Consider the following 23,895-nt stretch of genomic DNA (forward strand, 5'->3'; position numbering starts at 1 on the left):
CGTCCCCACACTGCTGCCATTGGTCACCCGATGTGTCCATCCTCATGGTGCACTGCCTTCCATTACCAATCAGAAAGTGAATAGACTCTTCATAACCCAATTGAATGATTCTTCATTGTCAACCAAACAGGCTCCTTTTTTAATTCCAATGTCCAATATTCTTTCTAATTAATAAACAAGCGTGTTCAAAGGAAATTTTTTATAAAACACTATTTGGTGTAACACCCTGATTTTCTCCGGGGTTTTGTTTGCGGCAGAGTCCAGGAGACTTGTCTTCAATTACTGGAGGCGCCAGGGCAACACTGGAGGGTTGTCAACCCTACGCCTCGAGCACTGTATACCATAAAACCAGTGCAGTGCCCTGCTGTACCCAAATAAACTCCTCCCTTAAGGCCTCGCTACTCTCCTCCTATCTTCGGACTGCAGCACTGTTAGCTTTACTGACGTTCTAAGCTTTTATGATGCTCCTTTTTTTCCCAAAAATATACTTTATTCATAAAAATCTGTAAAAAAAAACATTACAAAGCAGTTCAAATTTGGCATTTCAGAAAGTGCAAGGGAAATCAGATTCCTTTGATATAGAACATGAGTTGCCTCACAACTCTTGCTATTCCATTTTATATGTAATGTACATTTGCATTACACAGCAAAAACGTATTTTGGTGCAAACAGTCCAAGGGGTTTTACACGGGTTCCAGCCCCTCGGTATATTTTGGCTGGAGGGCCTTACACCATGGCCCTTCTCCATTGAGCCTTTGCGGCGGCTGCCCCAAGCTTTAGTGCATCCCTTAGCACAGAGTCCTGGATTTTGGAATGTGCCAGTCTGCAACACTCTGTCATGGACAACTCTTTGCACTGGAACACCAGCAAGTTTCGGGCAGACCAAAGAGCATTGATAGTCCTCCAGCAGCAGTTGATGTTTATCTCGGTGTGCGTCCCTGGGAACAGCCCATAGAGCACAGACTCCTGTGTTACAGAGCCTCTCGGGATGAACCTCGACAAAAAACACTACATCTCCTTCCAGACTTGCTTTGCAAAGGCACATTCCAGAAGGAGGTGGACGACAGTCTCTTCCCCACCACAGCCACCTTGATGGCAGCATGCAGGGGCAGTCAGACTCTAGGCATGCAGGAAGGATCTGATGGGAGGGCCCTTGCCACCACCAGCCAAGCTACATCCTGGTGCTTGTTTGAAAGTTCTGGCGATGAGGCATTCTGCTAAATGAGCTTGACAGTCTGCTTGGGGAACCATCCGACAGGATCCACCATCTCCTTTTCCCGTAGGGCCTTGCGGACTTTACAGACCACTGCCTAATGGATTTGTGGTCAAAGATGTTTTTCTGCACAAACCTTTCCGCGACTAGGTAGTACGGCACGGTCCGACTGAATGGAGCGTTCCGTGGCAATGTGGCCAGACCCATCCTTCGCAACTCCTGAAGCTCCATTCCAACCCAAAGTGGGGTTGCCGACTTTGTTTGGTCAGATTCTTGGAGGTTGTGGCATGACCTTCCTCCTCTAACTGCCTCTCCTAGTCAAACTGCCATTTTTCCACATCTCCAATATTTCTAATAAATGAAAATGTTTAAAGAAAGTGAAAAAAAATACTATTTCTTTTTTAAGTCTTAAATGATTTGTTTTTCTCCCAGTTTGTCAGCCGTGCCTCAGTTGATAGCACTCTTGCCTGAGTCAGAAGGTTCTGGGTTTGAGTTCCACTCCAGGGCTTGAGCACAAAAACAAAGGCTAATCCTCCCAGTACAGTACTGAGTGAGTGCTGCACTGTTGGGGGTGCCGTTTTTCAGATAAGATGGTAAATTGAGGGCATGTCTGCCTTCTCAGGTGAACGTGAAAGATCCCGTAAGGCTATTTTGAAGAAAAGCAGGGGAGTTATCCCCAGCGTCCTGGCCAATATTTATCCTTCAATCAACATCGCAAAAACAGATTTTCTGGTCATTATCCATTGCTGTTTATGGGAGCTTGCTGTGCACAAACTGACTGCCGTGTTTCCTTCATACAACAGTGACTACACTTCAAAACTACTTAATTGGCTGTAAAGCACGTTGGATGTCCAGTGGTTGTGAAATGGCGCTATATAAATGCAAGTCTTTTTCTTGTGCACTGCAGTATCTAGGACATTGATTATTGGAGAGTCTAGGACAATACTGGAGGGTTAGCCATGCTAGGGTAAAGGCACTGACTGGGCGGACACTTGTGCAGCCATTTGAAGCGGGAAAGTTAGTGTGGGGGGAAGGAGAATCGCACGGAAGTGTCCATCCGGAAATTTGGTGTCGTGACGTTGGTTCCGGATTTAGTCAGCGGTGGGAAAGCACCAAGGTGGCATTGCTTCCCCCCAGATGCGACGTGAATCTATTTTAAATTGCTGAGCAATTAATTGGAATGCATTTGCATCTAATTCACATCGATTTAATGGTGGGCTCGTGATTTAGTGGACGGCAGGCAGCACATCAAGTGCCTTCGAGTTCACAGTCGTTAAAAGATGGCGCCACTGAGGCAAGGCTTCAGTGCCATGATGGGTAGGCAGCCATGAACAGTACTGCATAGGGTAATGGGGGTGTTCGGAGGCTATTGTCGGACTGCAGTGCTGTGTGCTCAGCAAGGGGATGTCAGGGTCTGGGGGTCTCTGCAACAGGCAGTTCAAGAACATGGGGACATGGCCTGAACATTAGGTCTAGGCCACGGATCAGAAACCTGTGTCTCCAGAGCCGCATGTGGCTCTTTAACATCTCATTTGCGGTTCCCAACCTTTTCCAGTTGATTGCATTAGCATGAAAAAAGCCTAAAAATAAAGTAAAAAATGATAAATTAAAGAACTAGATGGCAACGCAATTTTCCTTATTGGAGTTATTTATTTGCATAATCAAAATTTTAGTTTTTACACTGTCGAGCTTTAAAATAGCATTTTTAGGGATTATTTTGTAAAATATAAGGTAATTGGTGTCTTCAAAAGATAAATTAAAAGTTCACACCGGCCTTAACAGGGCGGTCTCCTAGTTATTGACAGTTTATCTCATCATTCAATTTGCAGACGTTAAAAGGATTTCACATTCGCAATTATTTAATGCCAGAATTTACTAACTAATATAAATGATATCAGGAGAAATATCAAACACAGGGGATTTGTTTCATTTGCTGAGATGACTAGATTTTGTTTTGCTACCAAGCCGAACGGGACTCGCATACGTATGAAATAAGATGAAATGTCTCACGTTAACAAAAAAATTGAATTTTGTCCGACAATTATTAGCAAAGCTCAAAATCTTTGCTGAAAAATATCCACCCAGACGTGAAAGAAAATGTGCTGTTAGGATTTTCCATGAAAAAGTTGATAAAGCCAAAGGCAAATTTAAGATTAGTATAGCATCAAGATTCAACTTTGAAAACAGTAATAATGGTTTGTACCTATTGCTGGAATGTTGAAACTGGATTTTTGCCTGACCTATAAACAAGATTGAAATGACATGAAAATCAGTAGTAACTTCAGTCATTCGTATAAGCGTCCGAGAGAAGTCAAAGCAAATGACTTTTGCAGCATCAAACAAGTGCATAATGTTCCTTCGATTCTTGATAAACAATATTTCCCTCTTAAGCTTTGTTTCTGCCTTTACTCCATTTTTTTTCATCTTGTGGCTCCCAGCAGTTTTTAATTTGGGCAATTTTATTTAAAAACAGCTCTTCAGGCAAAAAATGGTGGCCAACCCCTGAGCTAGACCATTCAGTAGTGAAATCAGGAGTTGAGGTGCAGATCAAAGGAGGAGGTGTTGGAGGCTTTGAAGCACATTAAGGTGGTTACGTCCCCAGGGCCTGACCAGGTGTATCCTTGGATGCTATGGGAAGCAAGGCAGGAGGGCCCTGGCAGAGATTTTTGTATCATCGTTGGCCACGGGTGAGGTACCGGAAGACTGGAGGATAGATAATGTTGTGCCTTTATTTAAGAAGGGCAGCAGAGATAAGCCAGGGAACTACAGGCTGGTGAGCCTTACATCAGTGGTGGGAAAGTTATTGGCAGGGATTCTGAGAGACAGGATTTATATGCATTTGGAAAGGCAAGGTCTGATTAGGGATAGTCAGCATGGCTTTGTGCATGGGAAATCATGTCTCACGAATTTGATTGAGTTTTTTGAGGAGGTGACCAAGAGCATTGACGAGGGCAGGGTGGTGGACATTGTCTACATGGACTTTAGTAAGGCCTTTGACAAGGTCTCGCATGATAGGCTGGTCCGGAAGGTTCGAACACATGGGATCCAGGGTGAGCTAGCAAATTGGATACAAAATTGGCTTGGTGATAGGAGGCAGAGGGTGGTAGTGGAGGGTTGTTTTTCAGATTGGAGGCCGGTAACTAGTGGCGTGCTGCAGGGATCAGTGCTGGGCCCTCTGTTTGTCATATATATTAATGACTTGGATGAGAATGTAGGGGGCATGATTAGTAAGTTTGCAGATGACACCAAAATTGGTGGTATAGTGGACAGTGAAGAAGGTTGTCTAAGGTTAAAACAGGATATAGATCAACTGGGAAAGTGGGCAAGGGAGTGGCAAATGGAATTTAATGCAGACAAGTGCGAAGTGATGCATTTTGGGAAGTTAAACCAGGGCAGGACATATACAGTAAATGGCAGGGCCCTGGGGAGTGTTGTTGAGCAGAGACCTTGGGGTGCAAGTACATAGTTCCCTGAAAGTGGCAACACAGGCAGACAGGGTGCTGAAGAAGGCATATGGCATGCTTGCCTTCATCGGCTGAGGCACTGAGTACAAGAGTTGGGGCGTCATGTTACAGTTGTACATAACTTTAGTTAGGCCGCACTTGGAGTGCTGTGTGCAGTTCTGGTCGCCGCACTACGGGAAAGATGTGATTAGGCTAGAGAGGGTGCAGAAAAGATTCACAAGGATGTTGCCTGGTTTGGAGGGCTTGAGTTATAAAGAGAGATTGGATAGGCTGGGACCGTTTTCCCTGGAGCGAAGGAGGCTGAGAGGGGGCATGATAGAGGTATATACAATTATGAGAGGCATAGATAGGGTAGATAGCCAGAGTCTGTTTCCCATGGTAGGGGTGACTAAAACTAGAGGGCATAGATTTAAGGTGAGAGGGAGGATGTTTAAAGGGGATCAAAGGGGTACATTTTTCACACAAAGAATAGTGGGTATCTGGAATGAGCTGCCTGAGGAGGTGGTGGAAGCAGGAACAGTAGCGACATTTAAGAGACATATGGACAGGTACTTGAATGAGCAAGGCATAGAGGGATATGGAATTAATGCAGGCAGATGGGATTAGTATAGATGGGCATTATGGTTAGCATGGACACGGTGGGCCGAAGGGCCTGTTTCTATGTTGTACAACTCTATCAACCCTGATCTAATTGAATGGGGAAAGTTTTGAGAGGCTGAATGGCCTCATGCTGTTTCAACTGTTACTGTGGATTAGAACAGGAGGAACATTAACTGAAGAGGTGGTGGAGGGGTTGGAGGGGGGAAGAAAAAAATCACAATTTATTGCCTCCTTCAAGTAGCTGTGTTTTTATGCTGTGATCAAACAGTAGTGTTGAATTGAGGCCTTTTGTCTTTTTTTAATTGTAGGCTCATGTTCTCACAGTAGCTGATTGTGAATCTTTTTATTCTATTATAATTTATTGGACAATTATCAGATGGCACCAGACACAGAAGAAAATGATGGCATGTATTTATATTTAAATCAGCCAACGTGCCACAAAATAGTGCATAATTACTAAAGCATACAGGAAGAAATAAAAGTGCAAGGTCCCAAAGAAAGGATGATTGATTAAACCCTAATGATAGAGAACATTCCCCCACTCGTACCGGGAGCACTGGCTCGTGTCAAGATTGTTACAATGGAGGCGGGAGGAGTGCACGGTTTATTCTAGTTCCACTTCTCCGCAGGTCACAACATATATTTACATTTTTTCCCACTTGCCGATACAGTCAATCATAGATTCTATTTTTATCCCAGAATAAAACACACCAACAGGTTTCTTTAATAAGCAACAAAATTATCAGTTTATTATAAAACAAGTCTTAACCAGTAATGAAGTAAAGCATAAACCCACAGATTGAAATATTAAAGTTCCCTTTTTACCTTAGCCCCTCATACTCTCACATACACACATACCAGTTAACTGGAAAAATAAAGGATTTGCATTTTAGAGCTCTATTACAAAAAACAGACCAAAAAAAAACACTTGAGTTTAATATTTGCTAATTCTTGAAGAAGGAAGAGGAGATATGAAAAGATGTCCTATGTTTTGGTTTGGTGTCCCAATTGCATATATACAGCTGTCACTGGGATCTTCCTAAAACTATTCTTTCAAAGCCATTTTGAAAATCAGTTTGGGTAGGCTTTCCAAGAAATGCAGCCAGTGCTCCCGGTATGAGTGCGGGAATGTTCTCTATCATTAGGGTTTAATCAATCATTCTTTCTTAGGGACCTTGCGCTTTTATTGCTTCCTCTGTGCTTCAGTAATTAGGTGCTATTTTGTGGCACGTTGGCTAATTTAAATATAAATACAGAGGTTTCAGATGGGCCTTACAGCAGAAATGTAGCAACAGGGGTTTCAGATCCCACACATTCGATACGCGGTGTTTCTTCAAATACAGGAGGACAGAGGAGATTGACACACTGGATATGCAGGGTTTCTTTCAAAGGGAGAGAGAGAGATGAGCTGGCTTTTCTTTGGCAGGCAAAAACCAACTGTCTGTTTAACAATTCAAAGTGAAACCCAAAAATACCAGAAGTCAAGCCTCCTGACCTCTATAAATCGTGACCTGTCACTTCTCGGTAAACATCTTCTCCAAGTCAAAACAACAAGCTCTCTGCTGGTATTTTATCTGAAATTAGGTGCCTTCCAGTAAGGGCTTGTTACAAGCCAAGTCCAGGAAGCCTTCTGGTGACTCTTTCAAAAAAAACACAAAGTTCAGCACCTCTTCAAGCTTCCAGATGAATCAATGTCCATGATTCAACTGTAAGTCCTCAAAAACATATTTTACAAAAAATAGAAGCATTTTTGTAACAAGGTGTGATGCATTGTTGAAGGTAGAGGGTCAAAGAGTACAGGATGCCATCAAGGGTAAGAAAAGAGAAGGAGATAAGTCAGCATTTGGAAGCAGACAGCAGAAGTGATGATGTTCTCTGCCTCTCTATCTCTCTTTCCTCCTTTAAGATGCTCCTTAAAATCTAACCCTTTGACTTGGAACTGTATCGCCGTTCCTTCACTGTCATTGGGTCAAAATCCTGGAACTCCCTTCCTAACAGCACTGTTGGTGTACCTACACTCCAAGGACTGCAGCAGCTCAAGAAGGCAGCTCACCACCACCTTCTCAAGAGCAATTAGGGATGGGCAATAAATGCTGGCCTAGCCAGCGACACCCACATCCCTGAACAAATATTTTTTAAAGAGCCTTTTGGGCACCTGTCCTAATATCTCCTTATGTAAGTCACTGCCAACTTAAGGACAGAAGAAATAGGAGCAGGAATGATGGCTGCACCATTCAATAAGTTCATGGCTGAACTTCTACCGCAGCTCCACTTTCCCCACTCTATCCCCATATCCCTTAATTTTCTCATTTTGTTTGATAATCCTTGGGTGTTTTACTACATAAAGATAAATGAAAGCCATTGTTGTGATGTGGGAGGAGGGATGTTGTGAGCATATCAGAAACATAGCAAATTCTTATGGAAGGTAATGAATACAACATAGACAGGTACAGGTTCATCAGTGAAAGGTGGAATGGACATATAAGAAGGCACTGCAACCCGATATGTCAGGGATGCCTGAGATGCTCATGCTGGAGGCGAAAGGATCACGATGAACTAATTTGGTTAGACGTCCTTAATGCAAAGAAGATAAAGCAAGCCCTGAGAGGATACTGCACATCTTCCCCTTCTCTCCTCGCCCTTCAAGTATACCAGTGTTATTCACTGCCCCCTCAGTTAACCCCGAACTAGGTTGCTGTTCAGATGCTTTGTGAGCAGCCCGTCCATTTTATTCAGCAAATTGTTTTTCTCCTGGTTCTGCAGGGTTCATCCTACAATACCAAACCTAGCTGGATTCAAACCATTTGAGTGGCTATAAAATCACCAGGACCTCGAAATGAAGTTCATCCCCTGCAGCAAAGGCAAGCTAAAGACAGTTCCAGCTGGAGAATTCCAAAACATATAAACAGGGAGATGAATCTAATCATTACCGATCAACGTAACAAAGAGCCAGGGGAATGCTATTTATTTATATATATATTTATATATAGAAGTTAATGCAAGAATCTGGAGGCAAAATATCATACAAATAATTAGGGAACCACAGGCAATATATCTCATTTTGCAACATCCAAACCCAGAGCTGGTTGAGGCAGAAGCCAGAAAATCCTGCAACGAGAGAGAGAGAGAGAGAGGGAGGGAGGGGGTGGGGGGGAGTGAGACAGAGAGACCTTAGAACATAAGAATTCGAAGCAGCAGCACACCACACGGTCACTCGCGCCTGCTCCGCCATTCAATGTGAACATGGCTGATCCTCGGGCTCAACTTGCTTGCTCCCCATATCCCTCGACTTCTGAAAGACCAAAAATCTGTCTACCTCAGCCTTAATTATATTTAACAATGGAGCATCCACAACCTTCTGGGGTAGAGAATTCCAAAGATTCACAACCCTCTAAAGAAATTTCTCTTCATCTCAGTCCTAAATGATCAACCCCTTATCCTAAGACTATGCCCCATGTTCTAGATTCCCCAGTCAGCGGGAAACAACCTCTCAGTGTCTGCCCTCTCAAGCCCCTTCAGAATCTTGTATGCTTCAATGAGGTCACTTCTCATTCTTCTAAACTCCAGAGAATACAGGCCTAATTTGCTCAGCCTCTCGTCATAGGACAACCCTCTCATCCCAGGCACCAAGCTGTACCGCCTCCAATGCAAGTATATCCTTCCTTCGATATGGAGACCAAAACTGTGCACAATAATCCAGGTATGGACACAACAAAACCCTATAGATTGTAGTAAGACTTCCTTATACGTGTACTCCAATCGCCTTGCAACATGCGATTTGCCTTCCTGATTGCCTGCTGTACCTGCATGCTAACATTATGTGTTCCTTGTATGAGTACAGCCAAGACTCGCTGAACATCAACATTTGGAATTTTCATACCTTCTAAAATATTCTGCTTTTCTGGGGCCCTCAGTTTAATCTCATCTGAAAGACAGCACAGCACTCCCTCAGTACTGCACCGGAGCATTAACCTTGATTTTTGTGCTCAAGTCCTGGAGTGGAACTTATACCACAACTTTCTGTCTCAGAAGCAAGAGTGCTACCAACTGAGCCACAGCTCACAATCGTTATTGGTTCATTTTTTCATAGGATGTGGGCATCGCTGACTAGGGCAGCATTTATTGCCCATCCCTAATTGCCCTTGGGAACCGCTGCAGTCCTTGGGGTGTTGGTACACCCACAGTGCTGTTAGGAAGGGCGTTCCAGGATTTTGACCCAGCGGTAGTGAAGGAGCAGTGATATAGTTCCACGTCAGGATGGTATGTGGCTTGGAGGGGAACTTGCATACGTACCCCATTCGATATAGACACAGCCATTTACAAATCTTCCAACTCACCCTCATTTAGAGACAGAGCTGAACAATCACTCACTTCAATTAGATACAGTTACTTGTCTTGTTAATTCATTTACCACTGGATTTTGTACTAAACAGACTAAATGAAAGGCTTGTGACCTTCCCTCCCATACCAAGGTTTAAAGTAGTCCCTGATTCCTAACAAATTGGGTAAAGCTCATGCATTTAATATTTCCCTGAACCTCACCTTATTAACATACAAGAAATAAGTCCTACAATTTCCTGAGGTTGCCTTGTGTTTGCAAATTCAATGCCTAGACTGCCATCTTCAGGTGGGACACTGTGACTTCAGATTGAAGCGATTGTGTTGCAAAGTTCCATTAATAATCCAGAAGAGTTGGCCATGAGGTAACAGTGATTGTTTCATTTACACAACCACTTTCAATTATCTTTAACTATTAATTACATGACAACAGCTTGCATTTATATAGCACCATTAATGTAGTAGACTGTCCCCAGGCATTTCACAGGAGCGTTACCAGACAAACAATTGACATTGAGCCAAAGAAGGAGACATTCTGAGAGGTGAGCGAGGTTTCAAGGAGCCTCTTAAAAGGTCAGGAGGGTTGTGGGGAAGCCGAGATGCTTATTTTAGGGATGGAATTCCAGAGCTTAGGGTCCAGACAGCTGAAGGCACGGCCAGCAATGGAGGGGGAGAAGGAAGTCGGGGATGTGCAAGAGGCCTGAGTTGGAGGAGAGAAGAGGGCTGGGGAAGGTTACAGGGACAGAGGATTAATGATGCAAATATTGTCTATTTCATGCCATCCATCATTCCGACTGTTCTCTGTAAACCAAGCTTCTGTGGATTTTAGTGCTGGGGATTTGCCGCCCCTGCAGTCTTACAGGCACCTCCCATCCACCGCTCTAATGAACTGGGGTGAACTGATTCTACAAAGGGAAAGGACTAGTACTTATTCTTCAAACTTCAGCCACCTTTTATAGAAGGTATTAATGGTCTTAGTAGGAATTTAGGTCTTTTTATTGTTTTTGTTGATTTTTTTTCTCCGGGGACAGCATGGGGTGGGGGGAGGAGGGGCGAAGGCATGGTTGAGGGAAGGGGGATGGGTTGGGGGAAGGGTATAGTGGGGTGGGTGGAGGGAGGGCAGAGCTGGCATGGGAGGGAGGGGGATGGCATGAGGGGTGGAGGAAGGGGGACGTTCTAACATTCTATGTTAGCAACTGTCGAGGTTGTAATTATGCTGAAGTTTTTACTTTTTGGGAAGGGAGGTGGGACGGCATGGGAGGGAGAGAAGGAGGGGAGGAGATGACATGGGAGAGAGTGGGGAGATGACATGGGATGGGCTGGAGGGAGGGTGGAGGAGGGAACGGCATGGAAGGAAGGGGGAGATGATATGGAAGGTCCCCCCACCTATTCTGTCCCCGGGGATGGGTTAGTGTGGGAAGAAGGGGGAATGGGGTGGGACGGGGATGATATGAGAGGGATGAAAGGAATGGGATGGGTTTGGAATGAGAGGGATGGCATGGGAAGGATGGAATGGCATGGGATGGAGATTTAAAGAATTACTGTTGCAATAAAGACACTACTTTCACTGCAAATATTTTGCAGGTCTCTGCTAGTATCAAATAATGCCAGATAATATTTTGGGGAATATGGAAAGAAAATGCTGAAATACTCAGCAGGTGTGGCAGTATCTGTGGAAAGAGAAACACAGTCACTGTTTCAGGTCGATGACCTTTCGACTGTTTTTAGATGTTGATTGAGGGATAAATATTGACCAGGACACTGGGGAGATCTTCCCTGCTTTCCTTCGAAACAGTGCCACAGGGATCTTCTACGTCCAGCTGAAAGAGCAAACCAGGCCTCAGTTTAATGGCTCATCCAAAAGACGGCACCTGTGACAATGCAGGACTCCCTCAGTACTGCCCCGGGAGCATCAGCCTTGATTTTGTCTATGGAGCAGGACTTGAGCACTTACAATCTGGAAAGCTTGGTCAAGTGCATGAATTTTGAATTAAGCTTCCCAATGAAGCAATACTCCCCGTTTACTTGTCCATCAGAGTTGGTTCCCTTATCGTGGAGAGAAGTGATCATCAGGGTGCCGACGAGCTTTGCAGTGACACATGAATCTTCAGCACCCTCTGGTGGTGTATACACTTAACAGCTTCAGGATAGTTGGACTGTCAAAGAACTTGTGTGCAAATGCATTTGACAGGATTGACCACCGCTGTTAAGGAGTTGTTACTGCAGGAGATTGGGACACAGATCTGAATTTTGATGGTTACTCACTACAAACTGCTGTCAGCAGCTGTTACAATTGTGTGGATCAACAGGTATGGAATAAGGAGCACAATTATCAGTCAATAGTTTGATGAATGATTTCACTTAATGCAAAGGTAATTTTAAGCATTGAAAAACAATTGCATTTTGGATTGTAAAGGGACCATTAAGTTAAAAAAAAAATCAGAAAGGAACAGCCTTTATTTCAATTATTTATGAATTTACTTTCTCCCCTCCCCTGGGGTCTTGTTTCACTGATGCTGTTAATATCTGATACCTCATCCAAGTTGTGATTCTTCACCTGTGAGATGAGGCAGCAGTTGGAAGTAGGTTGTTCAAACATTGAGGCATGAAAATTGAACCTGCTCTTTCCCTCAGCTGATACCTACAGACACAACAGCAAGTATTTATATCGCATTTTTAATGTAATAAAACTTCCCAGGGCATGATAAAAGAAAATATGGCACTGAGCCACATAAGGAGCTATTAGGGCAGGTGACCAAAAGCTTGGGCAAAGAGGTAGATTTAAAGGAGCTTCTTAAAGGAGAAAAGAGAGGTAGAGAGTCGGCGAGGTTGAAGGAAAGAATGCAAGAGTTTAGGACCCAGGCAGCTGAAGGCATGGTCACTAAATGTGGAACATTTAAAGTCAGGGACACTCGGGGAATTAATGCAGCGCAGATAAATCAGAGAGTTGTGGGGCTGAAGAAGATTACAGACACTTACATACATGCAAACTCACTCATGCACATTTGCATGCACACTTACACACTCAAACACACACTCACACACATACTCACTTGCATACTTACTAACACACGCTTACATAAATGCACACTTACATTTGCGTGCAATCACACATTCACACACACATTTACACACACTCACATGGACACTTATTCACATTTACACACACATTTACACACACATTCATATTCCTGTCAGTGTTGTGTAATGATCTGGAGTGATCTGTATGGGCCCTCAGCTTTTCACCATGTTTATAAATGACTTAGATGACGGAATAGAGAGTCACACATGTTGTTGGCATTGAGTTAGGTGGCACAGTAAGTCGTGTATCTGTTGTAAAGAAACATTGACTGAATAAGCGAGTCAGCAAAACTGTGGCAGATGAAGTTCAGTGAGAGAAATATAGCAGGAGTATGCCATTCAGCCCTCAAGCATGTTCCGCCATTAAATTAGATTATGGCTAATCCATATTCAAACTCCATTTACAAAAGCAAAATACTGTGCATGCTGGAAATCTGAAACAAAATGAGAAAAGGCTGGAAATGCTCAGTAGTTCAGGCAGCCTCCGTGGAGAGAAAAACAGAGTTAACGTTTTAGGTTATGACCTTTCATGAGAACTGACAAAGCTTAGAAATGTAATAGGTTTTAAGCAAGTGAAAGGGAAGGAAGAACAAAATGGAAGGTCTGTGATAGGGTGGAGGGCGGAAGAGATTAAATAACAAAAGGTTTCATGGTACAAAGCCAAGGAAAGAAACAAAAGATGTGTCTGTGGAAATGAAGGGGAAATGAACCAGCAACAAAAAAAATGGAGGCAAAATGATTGAACTCAGTGTTGAGTCCAGAAGGCTGCAAAGTGCCCAGTCGAAAGATGAGGTTCTGTTCTTTGAGCGTCATTGGAACACTGCAGGAGGCCAAAGACAGAAAGGTCAGGGTGGGAGCAAGGTGGGGGATTGAAATGACAAGCGACTGGAAGCTCCGGATCACGCTTGCAGACTGAACGAAGGTTTTCCGCAAAGTGGTTACCCAGATTGCGTTTAGTCTCCCCAATGTAGAGCAGAGCACATCATGAGAAGCAGATACAGTATACTAAATTGAAAGAAGTACAAGTAAATGACTGTTTCACCTAGTGTTTGGGGCTCTGGACGGTAGGAAGGGAGGAGGTAAATGGGCAGGTGTTGCATCTCCCCCATCTTTTTCTTATTTCATTTTTTTTTTGCTGGTTAATTTCCCCTGACTACCTCCCCATCATCCTGCTTGTTTCTTTCTTTATCCCTTTACTTCATGTTCGGTCAGCTGCTATTCGACCATTTACACCTCATCCAAGCACATCTTTTGTTTCTTTGCTTTGTACCCTGAAATATGTTGTCATTTAATCTCTTCTGCCCTCCACCCTGTCACAGGCCTTCCCTTTTGTTCTTCTTCTGCCCCCTTCCCCTTTCACTTAAAACTTATTACATTTCTAACTTTTCCCGGTTCTGATGAAAGGCCACGATCTGAAACATTAACTCTGTTCGTCTCTCCACAGCCTGACCTGCTGAGTATTTCCAACATTTTCTGTTTTTGTTTCAAACTCCATGTTTCATCCATATCCCTTAACCATTACCAAACAAAAGATTGTCATTCTCAGTCTTCAAAGTTTTAATCGATCCAACCTCCACAGCCCTTGTGCGAGGGAATTACAGATTTCTACTAGCCTACACAGGAAAAGGAGCTTTCTGAATTTCACCTTAAATGGCCTAGTGCTAATTTTAAGATTCTGATCCCTTGTTCTTGTTACTCCTGCCAGCAGAAATAGTTTCTCTATTTGACCCTATTGAATCATTGTACCATTTTAAAACCCTCGATCAGATTACCCTTCAATCTACTAAACACGAAGAAGTCAAAGCCACATTTATGCAAACTGCCCTCATACTATAACCTTCCAGTATGATTCTGGCTGCCATGATTGCCGACCTAACAGGGGAGGTGGGTGGCAGAGTGGTAATACCACTAGACTAGTAATCCAGAGACCCAGGCTATTGCTCTGGGAACATGGGTTCAAATCCCACCACGGCAGATGGTGAAATTTGAATTCAATGAATAAATCTGGAATTAAAAACTAGTCTGGTAGTGACCATGAAAGCATTGTTGATTCTTGTAAAAACCCATCTGGTTCACTAATCTCCTTTAGGGAAGGAAATCTGCTGTCCTTACCTGGTCTGGCCTACATGTGAAGACAACATCAATGTCGTTGGCTCTTAATTGGCCTAGCAAGGCACTCAGTTCAAGGGCAATTAGGGATGGGCAATAAATGCAGGCCTAGCCAGTGGTGCCTCTATCCCACAAACAAATAAAAAAGTTGTCACTGTACTTAAAATAATTTATCATTTATGAATGTTTTGGGACGTTACTGATATAAAAACAACTGGCAATAAATAAAAGCAGCAATCTTTTTAAAATATTTGCATTTCTATAGTTTATGAGATGTGGGCCTGACAGAGCTTTTAAATGGACCTACACAGAGTTGCCTTGGGTTTTCTTTTCTATCCAATTTACAAGGGATGTTGTTAGTTGAGTGGAAGTGTCAGTTCAAGAGCACAAAGTACTTCCTCACTGGGAAATCTTTAACTCGTTTTGCCTTTTCCTTCTTTGCAGATTGATCAGCTCCCAACACTGAGGTTCAACCTGTCATTGGGTATTGATGTAGAGTTCAATGGCATGAGATCATTGATCCTGGGCAAGATTATGGGTAAGGATCAATTAAGGATTCCTTTATCCCTGATATTTTCAATGTACTTCATTATATTAGGGAAACCTGCAGCACTATTATCCATTGATAGATAAAGAATTATTAAATATAATTTTGAAAAGAGGTCTGATGGACTTAGGGTTGCCAGTTCTGATCGGATGTATTCCTGGAGATTTCATCACATGACCTCCTGCCTTTAACCACCTGCTATTGGTTGCCTTACATGTCCATCCTCGTGGGGCTCCACCTTCCAATAGACTCTTCAATATCCGATTGGATGATTCCTGACTCTCAGTAAAACCTTTTTTTCTCCCCATCTCCACTAATTTTGTAACTAATAAACCAAAGTGTTCAAAGAAAATGAAGATTTTGATTAATACCACTTAGATTTTTCTCCTGGATTGCTCACTGCGGTGTCTTGGAGATTTAATCTTCAACTCCTGGAGACCCCAGGCCATTCCCGGAGGATTGGTAACTATTAATAGAGTCCATGGTGTATATGTAGCCCCTCCTAAAGCCTATGTCAATCCTCGTCAGATGCAGGAGCTGAAGATTCCTTTGTGATTGCTGCTGAGAATCACAGCTCAGATATGTTCTTAATGCAGCGCTCATTGAAGCATTACTGCCTAGAACCGAGTGATCAACTCAGCAATGGAACTCTCTGAGCTTTGGCTTACAGTATTAATGGCCATGCCTCGTGGCATGCCTGTTTTCATCAGTTAAGTATTTCTAAGTGAAGCACATGCACACAAACTCACACACCTACATCACACACACACACACACACACACACACACACACATACATCTCAAGAAACTGGAGCTGGATTCACCTAAAGGAGTGATTGCTTCGTACTTATACATCATTAACTGCTGTTACATAGGAGTAAAATAGCCTCGTGGTTATATACTGGACGAGCAGGCCAGAGGCTGAGAGTTCAAATTCCACCATGACAAGTGTGAATTTTAAGTCAATAAATGTTATAATTGGATATCTACACAAAAAGAAACTGTTCCCAGGGTTTTGGGAAAGGGCAGGGAGTGGGATGAACTAGATAGTTCTTTCAAAGAGCCAGAATAGGCACGATGGGCTGAACGGCTGGCTTCTGCACAGGATGGTTCTAATTGCAGCTGTCCCAATGACTCAGTGAAGGGTTGAGCTATGCTGACCATTAAGGTTCCAGGTTCAAACCTCTGATCTGTACTGAATTAATTGATTACAGCCGGAGTAGTGACAGAGGAGAAGAAAAATCAGTCAGATTGCTCTCCAGTGACCCCTGCTGGAGGTGCTTATGTGTGGCCACATACCAGGTCAGCCTCTCCTGTGATGCCTCATTGTGAAGAATCACTACTTCAATATCAAAGGATGAGGACCATTTAGCAGTTCAGCTGCGTCAGGAGAGCTCATTGTAAATATTCAGCACTATTCAAGAATGGCACATTGCTCATGAAAAAAATCACTGGAAGGGTGATTTTGACATTTGGGTGATGGTGTTAAAAATGGGATATCAGCTCAAACACCCCGCCAAACAACTCAATGGACGCCAACAGAAACAGAAATGATCTTTTGTGGGGATAATCTTTTATTAGAGGCAGAGTGACTAAGCATTTGGACAATCATGGCTTGGTCAGAGAGCGACAGCATGGATCAGTAAAGGGTAAGTCATGTCTAATGAACCTCGTTGAATTTTTTGAGGAGGTAATTTGATTGGTAGATAAGGGGTATCCATGGATGTTATTTATATGAACGTCCAGAAGGCTTTTGATAAGGATCCACATGAGAGACTGTTAACAAAAAATGTACGGAATTGGAGGAAACCTATTGACATGGGTAAGGACTTGGTTAGGAGGGAGGCAACAAAGAGTGGAAATAATGGATATGTACTCACAGTGACAGGATGCGACAAATGGTATTTTACAAGAAGCTGTGCTGGGGCCTCAGATTTTCACTATTTATAAATGACGTGGATGAAGGGGTGGAGAGTCGTATATTCAAGTTTGCTGCTAACACTAAGTTAGGTGGCACAGTAGATGGGAGCAAAAAGTTGAAAGTGGACGTTGATAGATTAAGTGAGTTGGCAAAATTATGGCAGTGGGAAGTGTGAGGTTAGAGTATTTACTAAATAGTGAGAAGGAGCAGAGAGATTTCAAGGTTCAATTACAGAATTCAGACAAAGCTAGTGGACAGGTATAAAAAATAATTTAAAAGGTTAATGGAATGTTGGCCTTTAACTCATGGGGCTGAGATACAGTTACATAAAGCTTTTGTTCGACCCCGTTTAAAGTACTGCTTTCAGCTCTGAGCACCACATGCTGGCCTTGAAGGGAATGCAGATTCTCCAGAATGATGCTGAGGATAAAAGGGTTAAATAATGAAGAAAGGTTGCATAGACTAGGCTTATATTCCCTTGATAAAAGAAAATTAAGGAGTGATTTCATTAAGATGGTCACAATTATTAAAGGAATTGATCAGATAGATAAAGAGTAACTATTACCTCTGGTGGGGGAGTCCAGAACAGAAAATCTATCGTAAAAATACTTAATTGGAGGAGGGCCAATATCAGTGTGGTGAGAGCAGATCTGGCCCAGGTAACTTGGAATCAAAGATTGGCAAGCAAAACTGTCAAGGAACAATGGGCAGCCTTTAAAGATGATATGGATCGGGTACTATCGAGGTACATTTCCATGAGGGGGAAAGGTAGAGCAAGCACAGACAGAGCTCCCTGGATGACGAAAGAGATAAGAGAGTAAGATGAAACAGAAAATGGGTGGATATGACAGACGTCAGATTGACAATATAAGTGGGAACCAGGCTGAATATAGAAAGATCAGAAGGGAAGTAAAAAAGGACATAGGTGAGGCAAAGAGACAGTATGAGAAGAGAAAGACAGTGAACATAAGAGGGAATCCAAATGTCTGCTATAGGCACATAAATGGTAAAAGGGTAGGAAGAGGAGGGATGGGGCCGATTAGGGACCAAAAAGGGGATCTACCCGTGGAAGCAGAGGGCATGGCTGAGATACTTTGCATCTGTCTTTAGCAAGGAAAAAGATGCTGCCAAAGTCATAGCGAAAGAGGAGGTAGTTGAGACACTGGGCCAAAAATTGATAAAGAGGAGATATTAAAAAGGTTGGTTGTACATAAAGTTGGTAAGTCACCAGGGCAGGATAGGATGCATCTGAGGATGATAAGGGAAGTAAGGGTGGATTTTGCAGAGGCACTGGCCATAATCGTCCCATCCTCCTTAGATATAGGGGTGGTGCCAAATCACTGGAGAATTGCAAATGTTACACCCTTGTTCAAAAAAGAGCATAAGGATAAACCCAGGAACAACAGGCCAGTTAGTTTAATCTCGGTGGTGGGAAAGCTTTTAGAAACAATAATTGGGACAAAGTTAACTGTCACTTGAACAAGTGTGGATTAATTAAGGAAAGCTGGCATGGATATCTTTGTATTCATTCATGAGATGTGGGCATCGCTGGCAAGGACAGCATTTATTACCCATCCCGAATTGCCCATAAGAAGTTGGTGGTGAGCCGCCTTCTTGAACCGCTGCAATCTATGTGGGGTAGGTAGAGCCACAGTGCAGGTAGGAAGAGAGTTCCAAGATTTTGACCCAGTGACAGTGAAGGAACAACGATATAGTTCCAAGTCAGGATGGTGTGTGGTTTGGAGTCAAACGTGCAGGTGGTGGTGTTCCCATGCATCTGCTGCCCTTGCCCTTCTAGGTGGTGGAGGTCGCGGGCATTGCTACAGTGCATCTTGTAGATGGTACACACTGCTGTCACTGTGCATCAGTGGTAGAGGGAGTGAATGTCTGTGGATGGGGTGCCAATCAAGTTTGCTGTTTTATCCTGGATGGTGTTGAGCTTCTTGAGAGTTGTTGGAGCTGCATCTATCCTGGCAAGCGGAGACTATTCCATCACACTCCTGACTTGTGCCTTGTAGATGATGGACAGTCTTTGAGGAGGCATATTGTATTTAACTAACCTGATTGAGTTACCTGATGAGTTAACAGAGAGTTGATGAGGGTAATGCAATTGATGTGGTGTACATGGACTTCTAAAAGAGGTTTGATAAAGTGCCACATAACAGGCTTGCCAGAAAAGTTGAAGATAAAGGAATAAAATGGACACTGGCAGCGTGGTTATGAAGTTGGCTGAGTGACAGGTGTTATGAGCGCTTCCATTTTTTTGTTAAATTATGAGGATTTGTGTGTTAAAATTAGAAAAAAAGATTCCCTAGATGCTGGATCTTTGTGTTGTTTTTAAAAAAGAGGTCATCAGAAGGTCCTTTGGACTGAGCTTGTAAACAACAGTTACTGAAAGAATCAAGGAGTGTTAAAAACAAGCCCTGACTGGAAGGCACCTGTCTTCAGATAATTACCCAGTAGGGTTTTTTTTACTTGGGCAAAGATGTTTACAAAGAAGTGACAGGTCAAGATTTATAAAGGTCAGGAAGCTTGACTCTTGTGACATTGTTTTTGGTTTCGCTTTGGACAGAGTTGACGATATGGACAGTGTTAAAAAGGCAGTTGGAGAAAACTTGCCAAGAGAGCAAATGCCAACTCAACTTGTTCTACCTCTTTAAAAATAGCCTGTCAATTTTTCCATCTATTTGAGAAGCTCTGAGAAGCAAGTGTAAGTAACAGACTGAAACTGTTGCTGCATTTCTCCTGGAAAACCTGCCAAACTGATCTTCAATGTTGCCAGACAAGAACTGTTCTAGGAAGATCCTAGTGACAGTCGTCTGGGACGCCAAATCAAAACAAAGGACATCTGAAATCTTTCCATATCTTCTCCTTTTTCTTCAAGAATTATCAAGTATTTGGCCAAATTACTCTTTTTGCCTGCTTTTTTAGTAATAGAGCTCTAAAGAGTAAATCTATGTATTTTTTCGTTAACCTGTGTCTGTGTGGGTGTGTAGGTATGTGCGGGACGAAAGTAAAAGGAAGTTTTTATATTTCAATCTGTGTATTTACGCTTTACTTCATTACTGGTTAAGACTTGTTTTTTAATAAACTGAGTCAATACTTGACCATATCGGAACTGGGAAAAAAATTAAATATAGGTTTTTTTAGGCAATTTTACACTACAGTAGTGTCAAAAATTCAAAACTACCCTTACTGTCTTCAGGAAATGAGGAAACGGGCAAGAAATTTTTCAAGAAAGAGAATGCCACACAGGGCTAATAAGGCCATGTTCTCAAAAGTAGAAATGGGTAGATAAATAAAAGCAAAATACTGCGGATGCTGGAAATCTGAAATAAAAACAAGAAATGCTGGAACTACTCCGCAGGTCTGGCAGCATCTGTGGAGAGAGAAGCAGAGTTAACGTTTCAGGTCAGTGACTATTCGTCAGAGCTGGCAAATATTAGAAATGTCAAAGGTTATAAGCAAGTAAAGCGGGGGTGGGGCAAGAGATACCAAAGAGAAGGTGTAGATAGGACAAGGTCACAGAATAGCTGACCAGAAGGACGTGGTGCAAAGGCAAACAAAATGTTAATGGTCTGTTGAAAGACAAAGCATTAGTACAGATAGGGTGTTAATGGACTGAAATTGAACAGCCGCAAGCACAAACATGAAAAAAAGTGAGTAAGCAAACTGAACAAACAAAGATGAAATAAAATAAAATGAACACAAAAAAATATATTAAAAAAAGAAAAAATAAAAAATAACTAAAAATAGAAGTAAAATGGGGGGCCCGTCATGCTCTGAAATTATTGAACTCAATGTTCAGTCCGGCAGGTTGTAGTGTGCCTAATCGGTAAATGAGATGCTGTTCCTCGGGCTTGCATTGATGTTTACTGGAACACTGCAGCAAACCCAGGACAGAGACGTGAGCATGAGAGCAGGGAGGAGTGTTGAAATGGCAAGCAACCGGAAGCTCAGGGTCCTGCTGGTGGACTGAGCGGAGGTGTTCTGAAAAGCGGTCATCCAGTCTGCGTTTGGTCTCCCCAATGTAGAGGAGACCACATTGTGAGCAGCGAATGTATACTACATTGAAAGAAGTACAAGTAAATTGCTGCTTCACCTGAAAGGAGTGTTTGGGGCCTGGGATAATGATGAGAGAGGAGGTAAATGGGCAGGTATCATACCTCCTGCGATTGCAGGGGAAGGTGCAATGGGAAGGGGACGAGGTGGTGCGGGTAATGGAGGAGTGGACCAGGGTGTCGCGGAGGGAACGATCCCTTCGGAATGCTGACAGGGGAAGGGAAGGAAGATGCGTTTGGTAGTGGCATTACGCTGGCGGTGGCGAAAATGGCGGAGGATGATCCTTTGGATGTGGAGGCTGATGGGGTGGACAGTGAGGACAAGGGGAACCCTGTCGTGGTTCTGGGAGGGAGGGTAAGGGGTGAGGGTAGAGGTGCGGGAAATGGGCCGGACACGGTTGAGGGCCCTGTCAACCACAGTGCGGGGGAATCCTCAGTTGAGGAAAAAGGAAGACATATCAGAAGCGCTGTCATGGAAGGTAGCATCATCAGAGCAGATGCGTCAGAGACAGAGAAACTGGGAGAATGGGATGGAGACTGTTGGATCCCATTAGTTACACAAAGAGAGACGATGTCCGACTGTAGCTTTAAGAAACTTTATTGCAGTACTTCTTGGTTACATCATCAGCAAAGCAAACAACAACAACACCTGGGCTCTTCTCTCCTCTCCTGCCTGAGCAGGGAAATCAAGCCTTTCTTATAGTTCTTCATACAAATCAGTGACATTCCCTTTATGTTCCCAATTGGTTTACAAATTCTGCAGTTTCTTGGTGTCATGGCCTGATTGGGGTACTGCCTTGCCACCTTCTCCTCTAGCAGTTTCTCATCCCCCCTATCTCCTTGGACCATTAGGCTGATTGCTATACAATGGGCTACTGTGAAGCAGCTTGCAGCTGTCCTGTTAGTTTTTGCTTGTTAGTCTACTTCTACTGATAAGCTGTCTGTGCAGCTCCGAGGTTAGTTTGTTAGTAGTACATGATTGATTAATTATTTCACCTTAAATGTCCCCATATTATTATGTCCCCACATCCCCCCCCCTTTAAGAATCATTCCCTTGATCCCACCTAGGTGCCTTTAATGGTCTCTACTTGTCTAGAAACAGCCTTCAACACCCGGAGGGGTCACACTCAATACGTTACCTGCTTGTGCCACAGGAGGGGCCTGTGGGAGCTCTGTAAAGGCATAAGTTTTGCAGGGGCTTCAGTTACTTGTTTACAACAACACTTAATAAGCAAAAACATCAAATACAGAATTACAATCATCACTAAAAAGACCAAACCCTACACCACCGAGGTCCCTATCGAGCCCAACCAACTGGTCGCCCAACTCCATAAGGTGGAAGCTGGAGGTTGTTTTAGCTTATCCACCTCCTTTCGGATGTGCGCTGCCAGATCAGAAATTTCTTCGGAGCTATCTGGAATGTAAGTACAACACTCGGTTCCTATCAGAGCACATGTACCCCCCTTTTCCGCTCAGACAAAATCTAAGGCCATTCGGTTCTGGAGTGCTAAGGTGCGGATAGCTGCCATTTCTGCATTTATTTTAACAAGGGCTTCGGCGGTGTCATTGGCCACTTTTTCTAGGACCGAAGCCATATTGATGGATTCCCTAGCTACCTTAGCTGTCCCATACCATGGGAACATGATCGAGAAAAACCTCTCCGTCTCAGTGATAGCTCGTCTTGTCCTTTGTCCCTGAGACGGCTTCGGCAGGGAGGTCAAATGATGGATATAAGGTGTAACATAGCCTAAGTAACACGATCCTGTCCAGAATTTCGGTAACCAGGGATAAGCTTTATTGCCGCAAATAAAATAAGTACCGTTGTAGGCAATGGGGTTTCTAGCCGTTTCGGGGTCCACCCGCCAGGTGGCGTCCCGCCCTTTTAGTTCCTCAAGGTCTCGCGGGAGAATAGCTTTAGCGCCTGAAGTTACATTGAAATAGTGGGAGCAGTTACTTCATCCCACTTCTTGTCCACCCCTTTGGTCTCTTACCAGGCATATGAATCGCAGTGGTCTTACCACACCTGAGGTGTTAGTAAGGACCAAGAACGGGGGCTCTTGGGTCCGATCATAATGGGGCCGGTACCACCCCATGAAGGCACTTATGTTCCGGGACCCTTTTACGATCCATGCCGCAGTCTCCGACGCATTAAAGGGGACGGGGCGTAAGGGGATGCCCCCCCTTGAGTGGATGGGCACGTGTGCACATACCCAGCAGCGGGAGAGGTTAGCTTCTTTGGCATATGCATAGGTCATATAAAGGAAAGAGTTAACATGTAATTCCCTGGACACTCGATTAATTTCCCCATGTGGACAGGCTTGGTTAGTCAAAGGTAAGCAACTATTTAAAATACATGCAAAGAAGATAATACAAATTTTAAACATAGCAGCAATTAATAATTAACAGCAATTAATAATTCGGCGTTCAAATACGGGTCGCTCGTTTTACGTGAGAGGCGTGTATCCAGGCTTTCTTTCCTTCGACTTTAACTGCTGACTGGGTGGTCAGTAGTACTTGGAAAGGTCCCTCCCACTTGTCACCCAAAGGTTCTTTGTGTATTTT

General features: G+C 43.4%; 1 protein-coding gene across 1 annotated transcript in view; it reads left to right on the forward strand.

The window, feature by feature from the left end:
• LOC137371880 (contactin-associated protein-like 5) overlaps positions 1-23,895 on the forward strand; it is a 558,385-nt gene that overhangs the window by 464,252 nt on the left and 70,238 nt on the right. Inside the window, exon 18 of the mRNA XM_068034861.1 lies at positions 15,250-15,343. Coding sequence (XP_067890962.1) covers positions 15,250-15,343 — 94 coding nt within the window. The remainder of the gene's footprint in view (positions 1-15,249; positions 15,344-23,895) is intronic.

The sequence above is a fragment of the Heterodontus francisci genome, chromosome 7 (genome assembly GCF_036365525.1).
Source record: "Heterodontus francisci isolate sHetFra1 chromosome 7, sHetFra1.hap1, whole genome shotgun sequence".
Classification (NCBI taxonomy): domain Eukaryota; kingdom Metazoa; phylum Chordata; class Chondrichthyes; order Heterodontiformes; family Heterodontidae; genus Heterodontus; species Heterodontus francisci.